The following is a 19,542-nucleotide window of genomic DNA, read 5'->3' as shown; positions in this document are numbered from 1 at the left end:
GAGTTATGAAGCACACACACACACACACACACACACACACACACACACACACACACACACACACACACACACACACACACACACACTGACATTTATTAGTATAGATGAGCCTTTCCAGTATATTGATTGGGGTGCATAAGGGAGATATGGGCTGATATGATGCTGGGAGTTTTTTTTGGTGTCATGATTGCTTTTTCCATACAGAGTGATTTTCAGTGTCCATAAGTGGTTATTACAGCACAGCAACATCACGGTTATATAATTATATATTTAATTTTAGTGAGTGCCTTAATGACGATAGGGCCCAAATGCTTGTATTAATCAAGATTACAGAGCAACAATGAGTGGTCTCTTTGCTAATTGCATATTGGTGATGACGAGTACCTCGGAAAGGGGAAGCCACATGCCCAATGCAGCATCGATCAGCCAATTACATCGATGTAATCAAAGGCAATTTGCCACCGTGCTGGCACCGGCTTGATCCAAGTTTGCTAATCACACTTGCCACACACAGCTGATTTAAAGTGCTTGGAAACAACAGGTATGCCTTTTATACCTGTTTCAAGTATCTAAACGGAAGGTTCCAAAATAAATTGCTACATGCAAAGGTCGAATTGCGATATTCCTGGCGTATCACCAATCATCTACGTGAATCTTGCAAATGTCTTGACATTCAGAAAATGTGGAAATGTGTAAAAAAATTGAAAATTACTCATGTGTATATATATATATATATATATATATATATATATATATATATATATATATATATATATATATATATATATATATATATATATATATATATATATATTTTTAGCGCTTGTATGTTGCTCTTTCACAGCCAAACCGTAGCACCTGGAGGCCCCAAATTTTGGGTGTAGGTACTTCAGAATCTGGCAAAGTTTTAAGCTACCACACGTTGGCCATGACGTCCGTTTTGAGGCCGTCAAAGACGGCTATATCGTGCATATTGGGATGTGGGGTCAGGCAGTGCTGCCACCAACCTGCAGGCCAAAGCTCACCACCATGAGGTCAACGACTCCATCGCTGGGAAAAGCTCAGCCAGCCGGACAGTCCCTACTCGTAGTTTATAATCGATAGTTGTGCCAAGGCATGACTACTTTACAAGTAACAGCAGTGAAACACAGATTCAGACCTAATGCAATCCAAAACTACCAAGTACACTAAAGGTGTGTGCCGATGTAGAAACAAAACTAAACATGGCATTTCTAACAGAAGAGAGTTGTCAATGAAACAATGCTCTTGGAGTTCATATAAAACAGGTGTCAAGCATAGTGAAAGGATCACTGGAACATTTATTCCTAAAGCTGAAAACAGCATTTGAAAGCATGTTGCACAGATTTGACAGGAAACAAGGGTCAGTTTTTCAGCAGCCAACAGCACCCTGCACCATTAGTTCTGACTTTAGGGACAGTTTCGTGAAGTATTATCACATATTCTGTACAAAATATTAACCAACAAACTGTTTGGCTTCCGTTTGTCCAATGGTTAGTGGAGCTTGGTTTAAAAGACAAATCCACAAATGCCATTTAAAGAAAAAGTACCATGTCATGTGACATCAGCTATCGGAGAAATTCAAAGCATTTAACCTCTCATTTGAACACCACAGGAGGATTAAGGGCCATTTACACATTACAATGTATGTTGTGGGGATTGAATACTTCCACAATTATTTGCGTATGCAATATGCAGATTAGCCTTTGAGATATTTCCTGGATAAATTAAGGTGAGTGAGGGAGCAGTGTTCTATAAACACAAGACAGATTTGGAATTATTTAAGCAATTGAAGGTGCAGCCCCAGCCGCTGTATTGTTTCTTCAGGTAGACATAGCACGGGGTTCACAGGCTTGAGCTGTGTTTCCCCCAGCAGTGAAAGGCCAGCCAAGCCAAAAAGGGTGTGAAACAGATCCACCTGCAAACAGGGTTTTGAAAGGTAAGAGTAAATGTACAGATAAGGAAAGCAATTCTTATACTGTATTGTAGTCTTGCTCCTAATGCAATCCACTGCACCCACCACATCTCCAGGACGATCTGCAAATCCTCCAGTCTCCTCATCCTGGCATGCCAGAATAAACGTGCGTAGTCGTTTGCTGTCAATCCAGCAAAGCCTCCCAAGCATACGCAGAGAGGCCAGAACCCACCAAGAGTAACAAACATCTGGCAGCTGATGTGGGGAAGAAGGAAGATGCAGCAGATGGATTGAGGAAAAGTGAGTGTATTAAAGAATAGGAAAATAAGGTAATGGGGGAGGGGAGGAGGAAAAGAGAAGAAAAAAGATAGAGAGAGACAGAGAGACAGAGAGACAGATAAAATTTAGACACCTTTTCCGGTCGTCCATTGAGCCCTCCTGATGGCAACTGACGTTCACAAAGCCACCACCCAAGCAGGTCTGCATTGACAAGATGGAGCCGTCCAACAATGGTCAGGAAGCCGACGCAGCAGTACACCTACATGGGAAGTGGCCCATAAAAAAGGTTAATATGGATTGTGACATACAATTTTAAAATGTTATTTAAATCATCCCAAGAGTTGTCTTAACCATTTCATTCTGGTGAATATGGAAAGGTTACTGAGCTGGAGATATTACCCTGAAAAGGTTAACTCCCAAAATGAGCATTTAACAAATGATGCTGTACATCTTACCTGTCCCGCATGCGATTCTGAACCAGGCCGGCAGCCAAAACCTCCATCAAAGTTCATGCATGAGAGAACAAAGGTTACAGCCTCTTCCATACGAATGGCGTCCAACCGCCCCTACGCCACAGAAATGTGGGAAAGGTTAACCCAGTGCTTTGGTTTTACCACAAAGTGAGAAGGTTTCTATTAATCACGAAATGTAAATTGTGATCTTCCGAAGCCCCATAAGTTACGATGGTCTGCTCACCAACAAGGCAAGTGTGGCAACAGCACAGAAAGAAAAGCGAGTGTCCACTTCACCTGTAATACAAAAGGAAGGCCTGTCAATGTGCATATCTCCTTTGCAAGATCACTGTCATGAATGACAAAAACAGTGGTATGGTCTTTAAAAAAAATAAATAAATAAATCCACCAGCTACAGATTCCTGCAATTCCTCTACTATTTTGAGTAAGCTCGTGAAGAACTTGCGTTTCACTTGAATTTTAACTAAAAGCAGGGTTTCTATATTGATATCTCAAACAAAAAGTTATGTGCAATGTCTGACTCACATTTTGAAGCTAACAGAAGTCAATGTGAATAAATGAGCCTATTTTGTTTGTTATTTACATTATGACCTGGTTTATTAGTCAGAACTGCTGCATTCATGAAATGTGCACCAATTATGTGTGAGTACGTGTTATACAACACGCGCACACACACGCACGCACACACGTCACTCTTATCTATATAAACCTATACAAATGCAAGTTGCACGATCGTGCCTGAACGGGGTAAACGTCATAACCACAACATGTATTATGTTGCATGACACCTCTTTTCAGCTTTGAAGAATCAAAGCATACACGTCCCTAAACTTTAAAGTGGTGTAAGTTATCTCCGATATTTTCCCTGCAATTTTAGATTACGTGATGTTTGTACATTTGCAAACATTGTAGCTAACACTGGGTAAGAGCTTTTGTCGTTTCCATGACGTTTTTTGTTGTTGTCGTTGATTAGAAGAACTTGTATTTTTCGTCATGCATGCACACTCTTGAATTTCGATTCATATTCGTGCTTCTTCTTCTTCTTTCAGCTGCTCCCGTTGGGGGTCGCCACAGCAGATCATCCGTTATGATCCGCATACCGATTTGGCACAGGTTTTACGCCGGATGCCCTTCCTGACACAACCCTGGTCGCCTCTTACGACACAGGGATAAGGATTGGGTTTCACCATGATTCCGGGCTGCCCTACACCCTCTCATAGCGCGGCCCAGCGCAGAGCAGAGCTCCCGTCCTCAAACGATCCTCCAACCCAAGCCTCCGAGTAGCCGGTTACAGGTGCACGCCACTGCGCCCGGTATGATTCATATTCGTGATTATTATAGCGAAACTAATAATTCTATTAGACTTGTATCTGAAAATTACTTTCAAGATGCTTGTGTTATTTTTATTTCTTTTGCTATACATTGTCGAGGCTCATATGGGAGCTAACATACAACACACAACAAGGGGGCAGGAGACGAGAGGGGCAGAAGAGGGAAGGACAAAACAGTGTGGAACAAAGATATTAGGAGATCTGTGGAAGGGAGAGGGATGGAGTGGGGTGGAGAACACGGGGTAAACAAAACATGGACACTACAGGGAACTTTCAGGAAGGAAGGCAGGGAATTTGAAGGAGGTGGGTTTGGGTTGGATTAACGTGGGTGGAAAAGATCATGGTTTTGGATGGGGGAAGATAAGAGGTGGTGGTGAACAGTTGTTTTAAAGACCTAGAAGGAAGAATGGGATTGAAGAGAGTGTGGGAGTTTATTCCAAAGGCGGGAAAAAAAAGAGGAATGAAAGAGTGAAGGTGAACAGTGATTCGTGATTTTGGTAGTTTCACCAGAAAGGGGTTGCTGGCCGACCTTGAGCACCCTGTGGAAATATGGGGGGTGGGGGGGGAAACCAGAGAGGAGACTGTAGAAGATGGAAAGACTACTGACCTGCCTGTGGTGAGAGAGTGAGAGGCCCAAAGATTCAGCCTCACCATGAAAGATACCTCAAAGATAAAGATACCTCAAATCGTTTGTGGTTCTCAAACGGTTAATAGCTCTTGGGTCCAGACAGTGCAAGTGGAAATCTACAAATGTCGATATTTAGAAAATTTCGAGTTGTGTGCATTTTTGTGCTGAGCCTGCACACACGGGCGGTATATCGGCTCAGTCGCTCATTCGCACACCTACTGGAAGTACAAAAACAATATAACCACAAACTATTCAGTCAATTTCCCATCCAATGTATTGTGGAAATAGCTCCTAGGGGTTAATAATGATTAGAATAGAGCTGTTATTTCCTTAAAGTGAATGCCGAGGCAAAGTGTAAATTAATTAATCGAGCCACGAGATATATGGCGCTTTGATGTTTAGTTGGAGACGTCAAACAATCCCAATGACTGTATCTAGAATTACCAAACCTTTTTACTCCATTTTTACCATTTTACCCTCTTAGTGGGGGTCAAAAAACTGAAGTGTCTGACACACGGTGTGAAAAGCCATATTGGGGAATTTTCTACTAGTTTCGGGTCTGAGGAGCAGATTTAGTTACATGTGCCAATTCTCATCCCCGTGCACTGCTCCCCAACGCCCCCTAAAGGAGGGAGTCAGTGGGTGGCAAGCCTGTCTGATACAACTTGACTATCACTGAAGAATGTTGATTTTGGTGGTAGAAGAATGTCAACCTGGTCCACAATTGTCAAACACATTCACATATTTGCCCCCATCAGTCCCCCCCCCCACCACCCCAGGAGGGAGGCATCATTGACTCTTTTGAAGGCCACCCAGAGTTCAAGACCTGGGTAGATTTGGTTAATAGTAGCCAGTGGAGCAATATAAATAACCAAAATATCTGTGTCACCAGTCTGTATGAGAAGAGTTTGGCATGCCCGAGCAGCGGCCATAAGATGCATGACAATACGCATTTCGACTTCCTCATGATTGCAGGTATTGATCATGATGTCGCCAGGATCAACATAAAGAACACTGTCCTTTGAGGTCACCAGAAGATGTTTGTCATCATCGTATCTGGCCTTGCTTGCTTCCAGAGAGAGGTACTCAAACAATTCTTCCTTATTACTTGGATCAGAGAGGAATTGTTTCCAGAGTTGAGAACCATGTGGGACTGGTGTGGCACCCGGCACATGTTTGCGAGTTCCTGATGTTGAGCCACCACTCTTTGGTCTAGTTTCAGCTTTGATACTGTGCTCAAGATACTGATCTCAAACAATATGGAGCTGATTTCAGCTGCACAGTTGAGATCAAGTATGGACAGAATAGTGGTAAAAAAAAATCATCGAATGTGGTGCAAGTTGGTTTTGGAATCGGGAAGTGTATGGCAAGGCAAGTCCTCCATCAATGACAATAGCTCTACAGGACATATTAGAGGAATTGGATGTTCGGCCTCAGTGTCATCTTTGTTCTTATTTACCTCTTGGAGAATAATGTGCAGAAATTGGCCTCGTCAGAAGTCGGCTTCATTGATGGTGGTGGGAGTAGATTCATGCTCAAAGAACATCGTCAGATTCCCTTACCCATTGTGTCACATGACAAAGAGCTTAACAAAAAGGGATGTTTGATCTTAACTTCTTTAGTCTTTGATTATGTCACTTTTTTCTTTGTTTCCTTAAAGAAAGCAAGTTTGTCTTTGTGATTGGGGCCATTTCACGAGTTGTGTTTTCTAAAACAACTGTCCCAAACTCTGTGTACTTGGCGCCAAAATCTGAGGCAACTGCCTCACAGTATCAGCAGAGGACATATTTGTGATGGGGGCATATATGTGAGTATACCTAAGTGAACGTGTTCAACAATTGTTGTGGACTAGATAGACTTTCATCTCACACAAAAATCAACAATCTTCATTGATAAATAGCCGAGTCGTGTCAGACAGGCTTGCCACCCACATGCGCCCCCTTTAAGGGGGTGGGGGGGGGCAGTGCAGGGGGATGAGAATTGGCACACGTAACTAAATATGCTTCTCAGACCCCAAAGTAGTAGAAAAGGAAATATCAGTAGATACACTGTGACAAATGGGAGAATGGCAAAAGAGCAGGAAGACATTAAAAAAGAGCTCAACAGAATAGGGATCGACAAGGAAGGCTCTTTGGAATGACTAAGAAGTGGTCAAAGTAGTTGGGATGGAGAACGAGTCATGATAAATGCCCAAGACAAGGACACCACACTAATGCCTTGAAGAAAATGGCAGGATTGAGCCAATTGGACAAATGCAGGTTTTTTGAGGTAGAAACAGAACGTACCAGTCACCTCCTTTCGGGATGTAAAAAGCTCATGTCGGAACAGCTGTACACAGAAAGACATGACAGTATCTGTAGAGTAATCCAGTGGCACATCTGTAAACATTTCAACATCGTGGTCCCAAAACAATCATGGAAACACAAACCAGATTCGATCCTTGAAAATGAACAATTGATGCTCACATGTGACAAGATGATCCCGTCAAGTGTGGACACTGCAAACAAAGCATTGCTTCTGGACATGGTGCTCAAACACAAAACGGAAAAGTCAGCATTGTTGATTGAGGTCTCGGTTCCCAATGACTTCAGACTAGACGCGAGAGAAATGAGGAAAATGACCAAATACCAGGATCTGAAAAATGAGGTCAAGAGGATGTGAAAATTGAAGAAAGCTGAAATTGTAACAATGATAGTCAGAGCTACAGGAACGATAAAGAAAACCCTTACTGAGTACTTTAAAATCATTCCAAGAAATATCATGATAAATGAGCTACAAGTGGAGGCTGTCAGAGGTTCAGTGAAGACTTTGAAAAGAACCCTTGGAACGAGGCTATGAGAATGAAGTTTCACAGTTTAGTTCATGAATCATGATGCTTTACCAAAAAATATGAGGTGGAGATTTTGAGTTCTGGGAGAATTTCCTCCCACCTCTTGAAACCCATAAATGGAAATAACAACAAAATAGAAAATGCCAAAATATTGCTTTTCACAGAAAGTGTCAGACACTCGTTTTTTTACCTATATTTCAAACCCCACTGTCTGTAATCTGCCATTTGTTCAATTTAGCGTTTCACTACGCTAGCAGCACAAGTTTTTGTGGCAAACGCTGTCAGGCCGTCTTAACCAGGCAATGATGTCTCAGAGCTTCAGGGTGGGAGGTCACGGAGGGGTCGCTCCGCCTACCTGTCTAAAGCAGCATCCAACGGTGAGTGAGTGGGGAAGAGAGTTAAGCGTCATTTGTGAAACAAAGGCTCAAAGCAAAAAGGCAGTTGTGAAAAGGGAAGGGAGGAGTCGCCTGGAATCAGCATCAGAAAAGCTGTGGTCAGCCCTCTGTTTCACCCAGAGCCACCGTCCTCTCCTCTGGACATTGTGGAAAGGGCATGGGACATTCTCCTGCCCGAGCTGCTGAGATTGCGGGTAATTTATTCTGCAGACTGCCAGTTTTATCCTGCTAACTCTCTTCTGACTTGTCCTTTGCTCTTTGTCCATCTCAAGTTGTGCGTCTGACCAGGCCCGAAGGCATACGCTAATTAAGGAATGCTGTTAGTTCATATGGGTAGTGGGTAAGGGGTTTATTTATAAGGTACTGTTATTGCTTCCTTGTGTTTCCTTCCCCATGCAATTTTTTTATTATTCCCACGCTTTTGGGGGAAAAAAAGAAGACATTGTAATCTGCTACATCTGTCTGTCTGTTTTTAATTAAAAAAAATATATTTATATATTTTTTAAAACTCAAAATTTGATTTTGGGCCATTCATGGTGGAACTTTTTACCATCTTTCAACTTTGCTTTGGGTGGGAACCATGGGGATTTATGATGACACACCATCGAACTTCAGTCAAGTTAAATAGACCTGGTCTCAGGTTGAATTCTGACTGTTGTGGTTCTCCTGAGGTGATTATTAAACACTGCACTCCCGGACCACGTCACACCTCAAGTATGCGCGGCCGAATTAGCATACGACTTGCGATGTCTGAACAGCATAACGCTGGGCTGATTCGGACTTTCAATCCGCACGGTATCACGGATTTGGGCGCATAATCTGGCAGGGAAGACCCCAAAACAGTCAACCGTTTGTCGCATTGAGGCAACTCGCTGGACTCAAACCAGACAACTGGGATGAACCGAGCAACCGTAACAGTTTTCTGTAATTACCTTTTTGTCGATTTACTTTGTCAAGAAACCTTAGCAGTCTTTACAGTCAGTGACTATTATTCTGTCAAAGGACATTCCGAGCAAACCCTCAAAATATTCCACACTCGATTGGGAATGACTTCCCATACAACAGCCTGGTGGAACCCAGTTATCTGCGAGTATATATACAGTATATATGTATGTAGGTATAATGTATATATGGCTGGCAGGATGGCCTGGAGGTACGATGCTAAAAGGATGACATACTCATCTCCAAGCTGTCTAGTCTGGAGATGAATCTCGGCCCAGCTATAAACTGCCATCCCGGTGTTTGATAGGCAGGGTGAATGATTAATCAATGTATGTGCCATCCCTCAGATGGACGTTAAACTTGGCGTCCCATCTGCTGGCATTAGTTGGTGGACGTTAAAGATCCCACAGTGTCCTTTGCGAAGAGTGGGAGAGCTATCGCCAGAACCCTGGCCAAATCTCTGCTGGAAAGGCAATGGCAAACCACTAGTGTAGCCCTTGCCAAGAAACTGCTATGGCATAACTGACACACTGTAACAGAGTATGGTAACATCAGAGTCAGAGAATCCCCATGTCATTCTCTTTATTTAAAAAAAAAAAAAAAAAACATTACATATATATACATACATACATACACACAGATATAGGATCTGTGCAATGTGAACACACTGCTGAGGTATGCAATATGGAAGTTATCGAGACTGGAAAAATGAAAGGGCATGCAAGTAGACTAATTGTGAAAGTTTTACAAAACAAAGATAGAAGTTAAAAATGGCTAACCCCACTTGTCTCCAGCAAAGGATCCATCTTTCTGTTGAAGGCTTCTTATGTATTCAACAACTTTCTCCAGGTCGATGGTGTTAAGGTTGTCAAACAAAGTGAGGATCTGGGGTGGTGGTGATATTTAGAATGAAACCATTGTTGTAAATTAGAAAATTTGTCGATCCGACATTATTGTGATGCTAAAAGGACGACAGCTCATTGAAAAAAAAAGGCTTAATACCAAGAACATATTGCACTTGAGTGACTTGAGATCAGAACACCTCCAACCCAGCGACCCACCTCACCTCACCTCACTTTCTCAAAGTAAGGCCCAAATGGAGGGGACTCTACAATAACAAAGGCAGCTGCATCTAATTAATTAATTAATTGGAGACCTATACACCCTTTTGAGCTCCAGAGTGTATCATGGTAATTTGAAAAACGTTTCGAGGTTTGAACCAATCCTGGACAGATTGCCACTCCATCGCAGGAAACTTGACTAAAGGTGAAAGGATTTTGCAAGTTTGTTCAGGGTTCCAGCAATGATGCGCCTCCTCTGAACGACATCACGGGATCTTTGACGACCCTCAACAACCAAGCTATCAGATGGTTCTTCTGGCTTAACATCTTTCTGAAGGATGGCGCACACACCGATGCATAATCGCCCTCCATACAAAAAACAAAGAGTTTATAGCTGGGCTGAGATTCAAGCCCAGGGTAGACAGCCCAGAGGTGAGTGTGCATACCTCTTGGTTACCCTGCCAGCCCAGCTGCATTTATAGGGGAAATGAAAAAGAATAAAATAAACCAATGTCACCCGCAGGGTGACCCGTATCTTGCCAAAAGGTGACCACGTGTGACTTCTTTAAGGTCACACTGAGGTGAACAGAGCTGCTATCCACCAGGAGCGACTCCTTGAGGAATATCTGCCTACGAGAGATTCCGATGAGAATCGTTCTACAGGGTAACCATGAAAAATATGCGTTTGCCTCATAACGTCACCAAATGACGTCATAATATCTCAAGCTTGAGATATCTAGAAAGCACTCATCGAGGTGTTCAATTTGAGGTACTACACGATATGGTTCCTAAAACTTGAAAATTTGACCTTGGGGTCAAACCATGAAGGTCAAGGCCAATCGCCACCAAAAATTAATCAGCTGAGCGCCAGACCATGAACTATATTCCCATGAAGTTTGAAGCCGATCCGATCAAAATTACTCAAAAAATAAGGGTTTCGTCGACTCCCTGATTTGCGACAAAGTGACCTTGACCTTCAAAATTTTATGCGCTGAAAGGGACCTCTATAGGCCTCTGATATGCGAAGTTACAAAATTTCCAATAATAACTGTGCTCTGCAGTGATTTATACGTGATTACAGACAAAAAAAAAATAAAAAATAAAAAACATATGAAGGTCAAGGCCAATCGCCACCAAAAATTAATCAGCTGAGCGCCAGACCATGAACTATATTCCCATGAAGTTTGAAGACGATCCGATCAAAATTACTCAAAAAATAAGGGTTTCGTCGACTCCCCTGATTTGCGACAGTGACCTTGACCTTTGACCTTGACCTTCAAATTTTTATGCGCAGAAAGGGACCTCTATAGGCCTCTGATATGCGAAGTTACAAAAATTTCCAATGATAACTGTGCTCTGCAGAATTATTTATAGGTGATTACAGACAAACAAAAAAAAACAAAAAAAAAAACATACAAGCTGACTAACATATCTTGCAAAAACTTTGTTTTGGCAAGATAAAAATTCAGAAATAAAAAATTTGTAAATCACCAAACAAATTTTCACAACATTATTTCCTTGTCTGAAGAAATTAACAATGAAGTTGTACATTAACAAGTGAATTCTTCAATACTTTTCTTGGAGGCAGGTACGAGTATGTATGCATTGAAAATTAGAACAGAACTCTGTGGAGCGCAGACCTCCGCCAGACTGAACAGTATATGTTTTGTATCCCACTGACAGGCTGGATCTGGATCCTGACCTGAACCAAAAAAAACATTTGAGGGAGAAGGGTGAGGAGGGGACATTTGAGGGAGAAGGGTGAGGCGGGACATTTGAGGGAGAAGGGTGAGGGGGGACATTTGAGGGAGAAGGGTGACGGGGGAGATTTGAGGGAGAAGGGTGACGGGGGAGATTTGAGGGAGAAGAGTGAGGGGGAGATTTGAGGGAGAAGGGTGAGGGGGGAGATTTGAGAGGGAAAGGGGGAGAGATTTGAGGGAGAAGGGTGAGGGGGAGATTTGAGAGGGAAAGGGGGAGAGATTTGAGGGAGAAGGGTGAGGGGGGGGGGAGATTTGAGGGAAAAGAGTGAGTTAAGAGAATGGAGAAAGCAAGAGCTGCAAGAGTGGGAACTTTTAGAGAGGGAATGATTGAAGGATCGATTTGAAAGCAGCATTTTGAAGAGAAGAGGAGTGAATTTATAATACAATAGATTATTCAACACCAGAGAAAGTTTTTGAGACCTATGGAATCTTACAGAACCATTGAATGTAATACAGGATATTTCCACAATATTTCTGTAAGAGTGCTTCATTGATATCCAGAAAGCATGGGCAGAAGAGTGATGGCACTCATGAAGGCAAAGGGTAGACACACAAAGTATTGATTGATACTATAAAATGACACCGTTCTTGTTATTTATTGAAGCGGTTTGTTTCACGTGCATTTACAAAGGCTGTTACTTTAACAATAATAAACAAATATGACTGTCATCATTGATAATTATTTGACTAATTTACCCTAAAGTATGAATATCATTGAAATAACCCAAACTTTTGCACAGTATTGTACCTTGTCAAGAAATGACGTTATTAGAAACGATATCTGACAATATTTGGAATGATATAAAAAAAAGACTAAATATAAAAGTCCCTCCTGACACACATTTCAATGAATCCGCTGATAAAAATTGTGTTTGTGGTCTCAGGTGTACTGACCAAACAAACGTATTCATCTTTTGAATGATAAACAAATATGACGGCTGTCTGTCAAAACTATATGAAGCTCATTGATGCTTCTGTGAGGAGTTTTAGCTGATGCTGAAATGATGAAATGATGCTGAAGCTGATGTATACTGAAATGCCTTTTCATGTTAGAAATAAAATAATTTATTATATCAAACTTGCAGGAAAATTCAAAATATATTCAATGAAAAAAAAAAACAAACAAAAAAAACAAGGTTTTTCTTTAATGCAAACTAGGAAACTCAAATAGGTTTGTGGGATATAGCTCAACTTCCAAGTTCTTCCGAGCTCAAAACAAGCGATAGCGTATATCGATGACATTGAGCGATAGGCAATGTTGGGAAGTGAGAGCAAAAGAAAGAAGGAATCGAAGAAGCGAGAATACTCTTAAAATTTGAAAACAGCAGAAAACATCCAATATTTAATAAAAGACAAGCTACATTTTGTAGTTCATGGCTTATGCTGCGGCACCACGAGTCTGGCATAACCCAAAACCTCAAATTATTATTCATAAAATCTCTTCTCTGGTCACTTTTACTTTAAAACAAAGGATGAGTGAACAACACAGTTTTTTTTTACCACCCCTATGATGAGCAGAATAAATTTCAATCACAAACAATTTTGGCATTATCTACGAGCGAGATAGTTTATCATTTGCATAGGTTTTCTTTTGTTTTTGGCCATGGACTTTGGAATGCATCGTTTCAATTAATGGCACAATTTCTTACCTGCACGGCACTCAGTGTGTACAACAGGTGTGGATCGTGCCCTTGGCTGGCACCAATACCCCCACAGTCGTGTTGGCAGTGCCGCATAAACTCCAGGATGCTTTCCCGGTCCATGCGTGTCAAAGAGCCCGTGAGGTCCATGGCGGTGATGCCCCAATACACGCCACTCATCCGCAAATACTCCGTCATGCAGTATTCCTGGAGAAGAGAAATATTTATTTTGACTCATTTATTCTCCTTTCTGCATTCGCATTTTTTTTCTTCCTGTCGGTTTGATTTCAAGGCTAAAGGCTTATTGCAAAGCCGATGAGTGCAATCACAGCCATAGTTTAGTTTGCCTCCAATTGCTCAGTGTTGAAAGAAGAGCTCAAAGGTAGCATACTTGCCATGGAGCTGTCTAGCCTGAGTTTGATTCTCAATTTAACTATAAGCTATCATCTTGGTGCTTCTCGGGCAGAGTGTTCTGTCCTTCAGAGGTGCTTTCAGCCAGTTGGCCCTTCTAGCATTAGCTTGCAGATACGAAAAGTAAAATTGCATACATTTCGTAAACAGTTGACCAATGTGTGCTGCAACCACGGTCAAGTTCTAAATTCTTTTCCCAATTTGGGTGGTGAGGGAAGGTGGGGGTGGGCCCATCAATCTCTCATACCTTTATCAAATTTAAGTTGGGCAAAAAAGCCAATCAATCGATTTGTCCGCCAACACAACCTGGCACGAGCCTTGACAAAATCTAATATTCCACTCCCTTAACATATGGATGTGGGTCACTGATGTTATGTTGTATTTTTCTGAAGATTGGAGGTGAGCCATAGATTGCCGTATGTTGTTTGGCCTATGTGATTAATGTTTATTCATATAATGCAGCATGTAATAAGTTCTGCACCATTTCTTACAACGAAACCATAACGTATGCTAAATGCCAAATTTCAGAGATGTGTGAAGTAGTACAGGGTGGTGCCGAGCCCACTGACACATTTCAGACCGCTCTCCTGTCCGAGGGGTGGGGTGGGGGAACTTTTGGAGTTGTGGGACAATTTTTCTAAGATAATGCACTGCAACTCGTGGAGGCCACCTTCCTGATGTTATCTACCATAAATAATAAAATTGCAACCTCTGAACATAAACCTCATGTGTTTCAATTATCGCATATCCAAGTGCATCAGTCGGCTCTGCACCACCCTGTATTTGGAAAAATGAGAAATTCTGGAACTGTACTGCACAACACAGACAATACACCATGTCACTCTCCACAACCCACCACTCTCCTTGCCAAACTTACACAACACAGACATGAGTCATGGCAATTGTAAGCGAAGGAGGATTTAACAGCAAGCCAAACAAAGACCATTTAACAGCAACCCTGAGGTATGAGAATCACAGAATTACACAAATCATGAAAATTAAGTGGACAGACAGGTTTGACTTGCGATACAGGACCAGGAAAAAAAAAATCATAAACACCCACATTACTATAAAAGGCATGGTATTTACATGAGCAGTGTCGGAGAGATATGCGACCAAGTGCCACCACAGGAGATTATGCTTACATTAAGGACTGATATGAACCAGCGGACTCAGTGCATGACAAGTGGTTCTTCTGAGCCCTGTCAAAAGGCATGGGTGAACAGACTAATATCGAGACTGTGGGCTAGGGATTTTGTGTTCAGCCATTTTGGCATTACATCTAGAAAAAAAATATTGGTGGCAATGTCAAGAAAAGTCATCAAGAACAATGCAACATTAAACTAGAAGGATACTCTTCGACCGACAGGCCTCTACAACACATCATTACATCATTTTAATACTTGTATGAAGTTTGATATAAATTCCTTCAGCTGTTTTCAAGTATCACATTTAACATAATATGACCTCTGACCTCTTGATTCCAAAATCTAATCAGTTCATCTTTACATCATTATACATACTTGTATCAAGTTTGGTCAAAATCCAATCATTGGATCACAAGTTAGCACGGTAACAGAATTTTTTACCTTACATGACCTCTGACCTTTGACCTCTTGACTCCAAAATATAATCATTTAATCTTTGCATCATCATGCATACTTGCACCAAGTTTGACAGATTTATTCAGCCATTCTTAAATTATCATGGTAATGAAAACCCATCACGGACGGGCGGACAGCGGGACGGAAAACCCAAAAACATAATGCCTCCAGCGACTTAGTCAGCCGAGGCATAAAAACTACAGCGGCACTCACAAGAGCGCATACCTTCGCCAGGCTGAACAGTTTACGTTTTGTATCCCACTGATAGGCCAGATCTGGATCTGGACCTTAACCAAAATCTAATCGGCTTGTTCTTGTCACCGAACCAATTCATCCACCTAGTTTTGTCATAACTTGCCCACAACTTTTTGAGATATCATGCAATATATCGATTTTGGCCCCATCTCTCAATGGTGAAGAATCACTTACAAATTCATTTTAATTCTCATACCCGGATCCGTATCTTCACTAAAAATCGAAACAATTCGTCCTTGTCATATACCCAACCCATCGACCAAGTTCCGTCTGAATCCATCCATACCTTTTTGAGATATCCTGCTCACAGACAATCAAACAATCAGGAGTGAAAACACAACTTCCATCCACCAAAAATGAAGGCTTACAATCATGAAAGTGGTTTACGTTTAAAAATCAATGACAAGAATGAGACACGGGACTTGATGCATGCTGGGAAACACCCCTCAGACCCGAGGAAAAGATGATGGTGCTCAGGAGGCAAACACTTTTAAATGACTGAAGATAACATTTTACCTTTGTCTAAGATTATATGTTGTACTTACTTTCCCAGCAAATGAAAGAGTGGCAACAGATGCTCTTATGCACCGTTTTTTGCCGTTTCATATTGTAAGCATGTCTTAAAATTAGGTCATTCTGAATCTCATGATGCTGGTTTACCCGACTGTTACAGATCAATAATATATACATGATTGGAAATGTTGCTAAGGTTTCTACTGTGGAAAAGGCAAGTTGAATTGAATAAGAATTGTGGTTAGTGTGTGAAAGGACACTCATGCAGGCAGCTGCGCGCATACGTGGTGCTTGATCGAGTGCTGGAATGTCAATATCACTTTGTACGACGCAGTGTTTGGATTAGAGTGTTCAAACTGTACTCCGACATGAAAGAGGAACAGGAGAATCTTTGAAGACATGCTGCTCTGGACCATGGACAAGCCTCTGCACAGACAATGACTGCAGACACCTTTTCGCCAGGCTTTGGAGTGACCTTCTGTAAGAAACAATACAAGGCAAACACAGAGCCATACGAAGGAGAGGGAAACGTGATGTCAACCATAGACAAAGAGGAGGGAGAACGCGATGCAGACTGTGAGAGATGGAACAGTTGCAGCGTGGGGCCAAATACATTCTATAAAATTGGGTTTTAACCAGCAATGAGGATGCTGCGTGGGTTGCGTGCTCACCACGACTGAGAGTGATGCATGTTGACTACCACCCTGATTCGATCCGGCTGCATCTTTGCAGATGCTGGTCAATCCTACTTGCCGACGGTTGAGTTGTCGACAAACCTATATTATCCTACTGGGGTCACAGAGCTGATATCCAAGCAGAGCTACCCTCTCTGAGCACATCGACAAAACCAAAGCAAAGTTCTTCCTTATTGCTCGGCAGGGATGGATGCATCGTGGTCCTTAATGGCGAGTCGTGGACATGGATTAATCTGCTTGCTTTGGTGGTACGAATATCATCCTCTGGGGACTTGCAACGCGACTGGCCAGCCGAACATCACTTTGTGCACACTCGTGCACTTCTCGGGGCAACAGAGCCTGCTTAAAAAGTGAACATGAGACTTTGACACCAAGTTGTATCCTAATGGTTTATTTTATTATGATACATAAGATAAGTAGCTGACTTGAAAGTAGTGAGTTTATTTTTTCAAAAATCATCAAAACCTGCAATGTATGTGTAATGTCGAGTTATAAAAGCATTGATCTTGGCATGTATAAGTGTGGGGAGTTTTTAAATCATTGAGTGTTTCTTTTAAAATCATTGTGATGGAATCTTATGAAATGGTATTGGCGTTTGAAAGATCGACAGTCGGGATGAATAAATTTAGTATTAAATATCCCTCCGTTTCATGTCATATGCTGGTTCCACCTGTTAAACAACAGACGGAACACTTAATTGTGGTCTGTTAAACTTTGTCGTGCGCTCCTCCGGGTAACTGGTGCTCTCGCTTCGGTGCACGGAGGAAGCACACAACACCGGCATTCATAAAATAAAACTCAAATCAAAACAAGTCCAAAGTGAATAAACAGACCAGCAATGTTTACTTCCTGGATTATCACAAAATCAAAAAATAATTTCAATTCTGTTTAATTATAAAGATTCATAATACTCTTGCAAAAACTCAACACAATTGATGAATGGATGAAGCATTGTGACTAACATACAAATCCATTATACACTTCATAGTCATTCATTGACCTGATACAACAGCCCATTGCAATCATTCTTGGAAATTAACTGACATTACACTTGCTGCTTAATTACACGTTAATGTAAAGTGGAAAGAAGTTGATAATACGGATATCTAGAATTCTCGAGCTTTAAAATACATTAAGGTTATACTTCTGTTTTGTTTCACTACCGTTTTGCTTAGAAATATTAAAACGGTTGTTGTTCTGATTGAATATCCAGATTCCTTCATAAACGACAAGGGCACTCGGTAGAGCGCATACCCTGTAATGCCTGATCCATGAGAACATATCTGGCCCAATACGTTTTTGAATTATCGTGCTATATATCATTTTTGAGCCCTATCTCTCAATGGTGAAGAATCACGTTAAAAATTCTAGTAGTCAGATCCAGATCCGGATCTTCACCAAAATCGAATCAATTTGTGATGGTCACACACCCAACCTGTCCACCAAGTTTCATCCAGATCCGTTCACAACTTTTTAGATATCCTGTACACAAACAGACAGAAAGGGGTGAAAACGTAACCTCCTTCACCGAAGTAATAAACTCGAGGGCTGCGATCAGATTGCTGTTGGTTCCCAATACTGTATAACCAACTCGTAATATTTTCCAATTGGTAGCACTTGAAATTCTGCCTTATAATGAAAACAAACATTTTTTTTTCTCAAAAAAGCTGCACACCACGGACACCAAGATAAAACACTTAATGCCTCCCTCCGGGAACCATAGCCCGAATCTGAGATTACCAGTCCACAAAAAAAAAACGTTAAAATGAGAAATGAAGTTGGAGGAAACCGTTTCGGTGTTTTGAAGCAAAGGACAATCAGCCAGAATCGTTCCATTCAATCACATGACATTCAGATGTGGAGGTCAGCTTTTGCATAAATGCCTTAGCATCCTGGATGTCTTCATTTCCTCTGTGTATCTCACTGGCTATTCTTTCTTCAATTTAGACAGGCCCCACACCTTTCTCAGTGGTGGTGTTCCTGTCAATGTGAAGAACCCCCTTCCTTTCTGTCCTTTGTCTACATTTGTAGACCTCTGGAATACATCTGGTTATATACATCTATAGCAACCACCTAATGTTTGTATGTGTGCTGTATTGTCCACCAAATGATTATCGTTTTTTGTTCTCCTCCTCTTCCCTTTTTTTAAAGGGGCGAGGTCCGATGGCATCATGCTTAAGCCCATATCTTGACCACGATACTCCTCCACCTCCCTCTGTCCTCAACAAACTTTCTCCACTCTTCAACCACCCCTACCTTATGGATATCCCTCCTCACACAATCCTCCCATCTCAACCGCAGTCTACCTATCTTCCTTCTACCTTGCTACCTCAACCTATCCAGTCTCTTTGCCATTCTCTCTTCCCCCATCCACACCAAGTGTCCAGCCCATCTCAGCTGGCATTTCACCAATCTCCCTATCAAACTCATCTGCACACCAATCTCCTCCCTCAGTTCATCCACCCTACTTCTATCCACCCTCTTCACTCCCACAATCCTCCTGACCCAGTTATTTTTGCAAACCTGCAGCCTCTGTTGTCTTTCTATCAGTGCCACCGTCTCCAGGCTGTAAAGGTAGGCTGGCATAACACATGACACATCAGAACCTTCCCTTTCAATTTACCTGACATCTTTCTGTCTGCCATTAATCCCTCCACCCTCCTCCATGCATTCGCACCCACCTGAATCCTCACCTCGGACTTACCAACCCAGTCACTGTTCCTCCCAGATACTCAAACTATTTCCCTGCCCAATCTCCTTCCTCTCTAACCTGACATTCATTTCTTTTCTCT

General features: G+C 41.8%; 1 protein-coding gene across 6 annotated transcripts in view; it reads right to left on the bottom strand.

Annotated features, from left to right (window-relative positions):
* Positions 1 to 1,299: 1,299 nt before the first annotated feature.
* RABGGTB (Rab geranylgeranyltransferase subunit beta) overlaps positions 1,300 to 19,542 on the bottom strand; it is a 32,733-nt gene continuing 14,490 nt past the window's right edge. For 5 of the 6 annotated variants that reach the window (XM_085885555.1, XM_085885552.1, XM_085885553.1 and 2 more), the window contains 7 exons: positions 13,282 to 13,479; positions 9,591 to 9,696; positions 2,909 to 2,961; positions 2,668 to 2,778; positions 2,346 to 2,471; positions 2,039 to 2,188; positions 1,300 to 1,936 (listed from right to left, as the gene is read on the bottom strand). In XM_085885555.1, coding sequence (XP_085741681.1) covers positions 1,796 to 1,936; positions 2,039 to 2,188; positions 2,346 to 2,471; positions 2,668 to 2,778; positions 2,909 to 2,961; positions 9,591 to 9,696; positions 13,282 to 13,470 — 876 coding nt within the window. In that variant the 5' untranslated portion in view covers positions 13,471 to 13,479 and the 3' untranslated portion in view covers positions 1,300 to 1,795. Of the gene's footprint in view, positions 1,937 to 2,038; positions 2,189 to 2,345; positions 2,472 to 2,667; positions 2,779 to 2,908; positions 2,962 to 9,590; positions 9,697 to 13,281; positions 13,480 to 14,828; positions 14,886 to 19,542 lie in introns of all 6 variants that reach the window. The other variant, XM_085885556.1, reaches the window with a different exon arrangement.

This window comes from Eptatretus burgeri, chromosome 6 (genome assembly GCF_056783735.1).
Source record: "Eptatretus burgeri isolate ZD-2024b chromosome 6, Ebu_testis_v1, whole genome shotgun sequence".
Lineage (NCBI taxonomy): Eukaryota > Metazoa > Chordata > Myxini > Myxiniformes > Myxinidae > Eptatretus > Eptatretus burgeri.
Note: the sequence above shows the minus strand (reverse complement) of the source record. Positions and strands in the feature narration are given on the sequence as shown.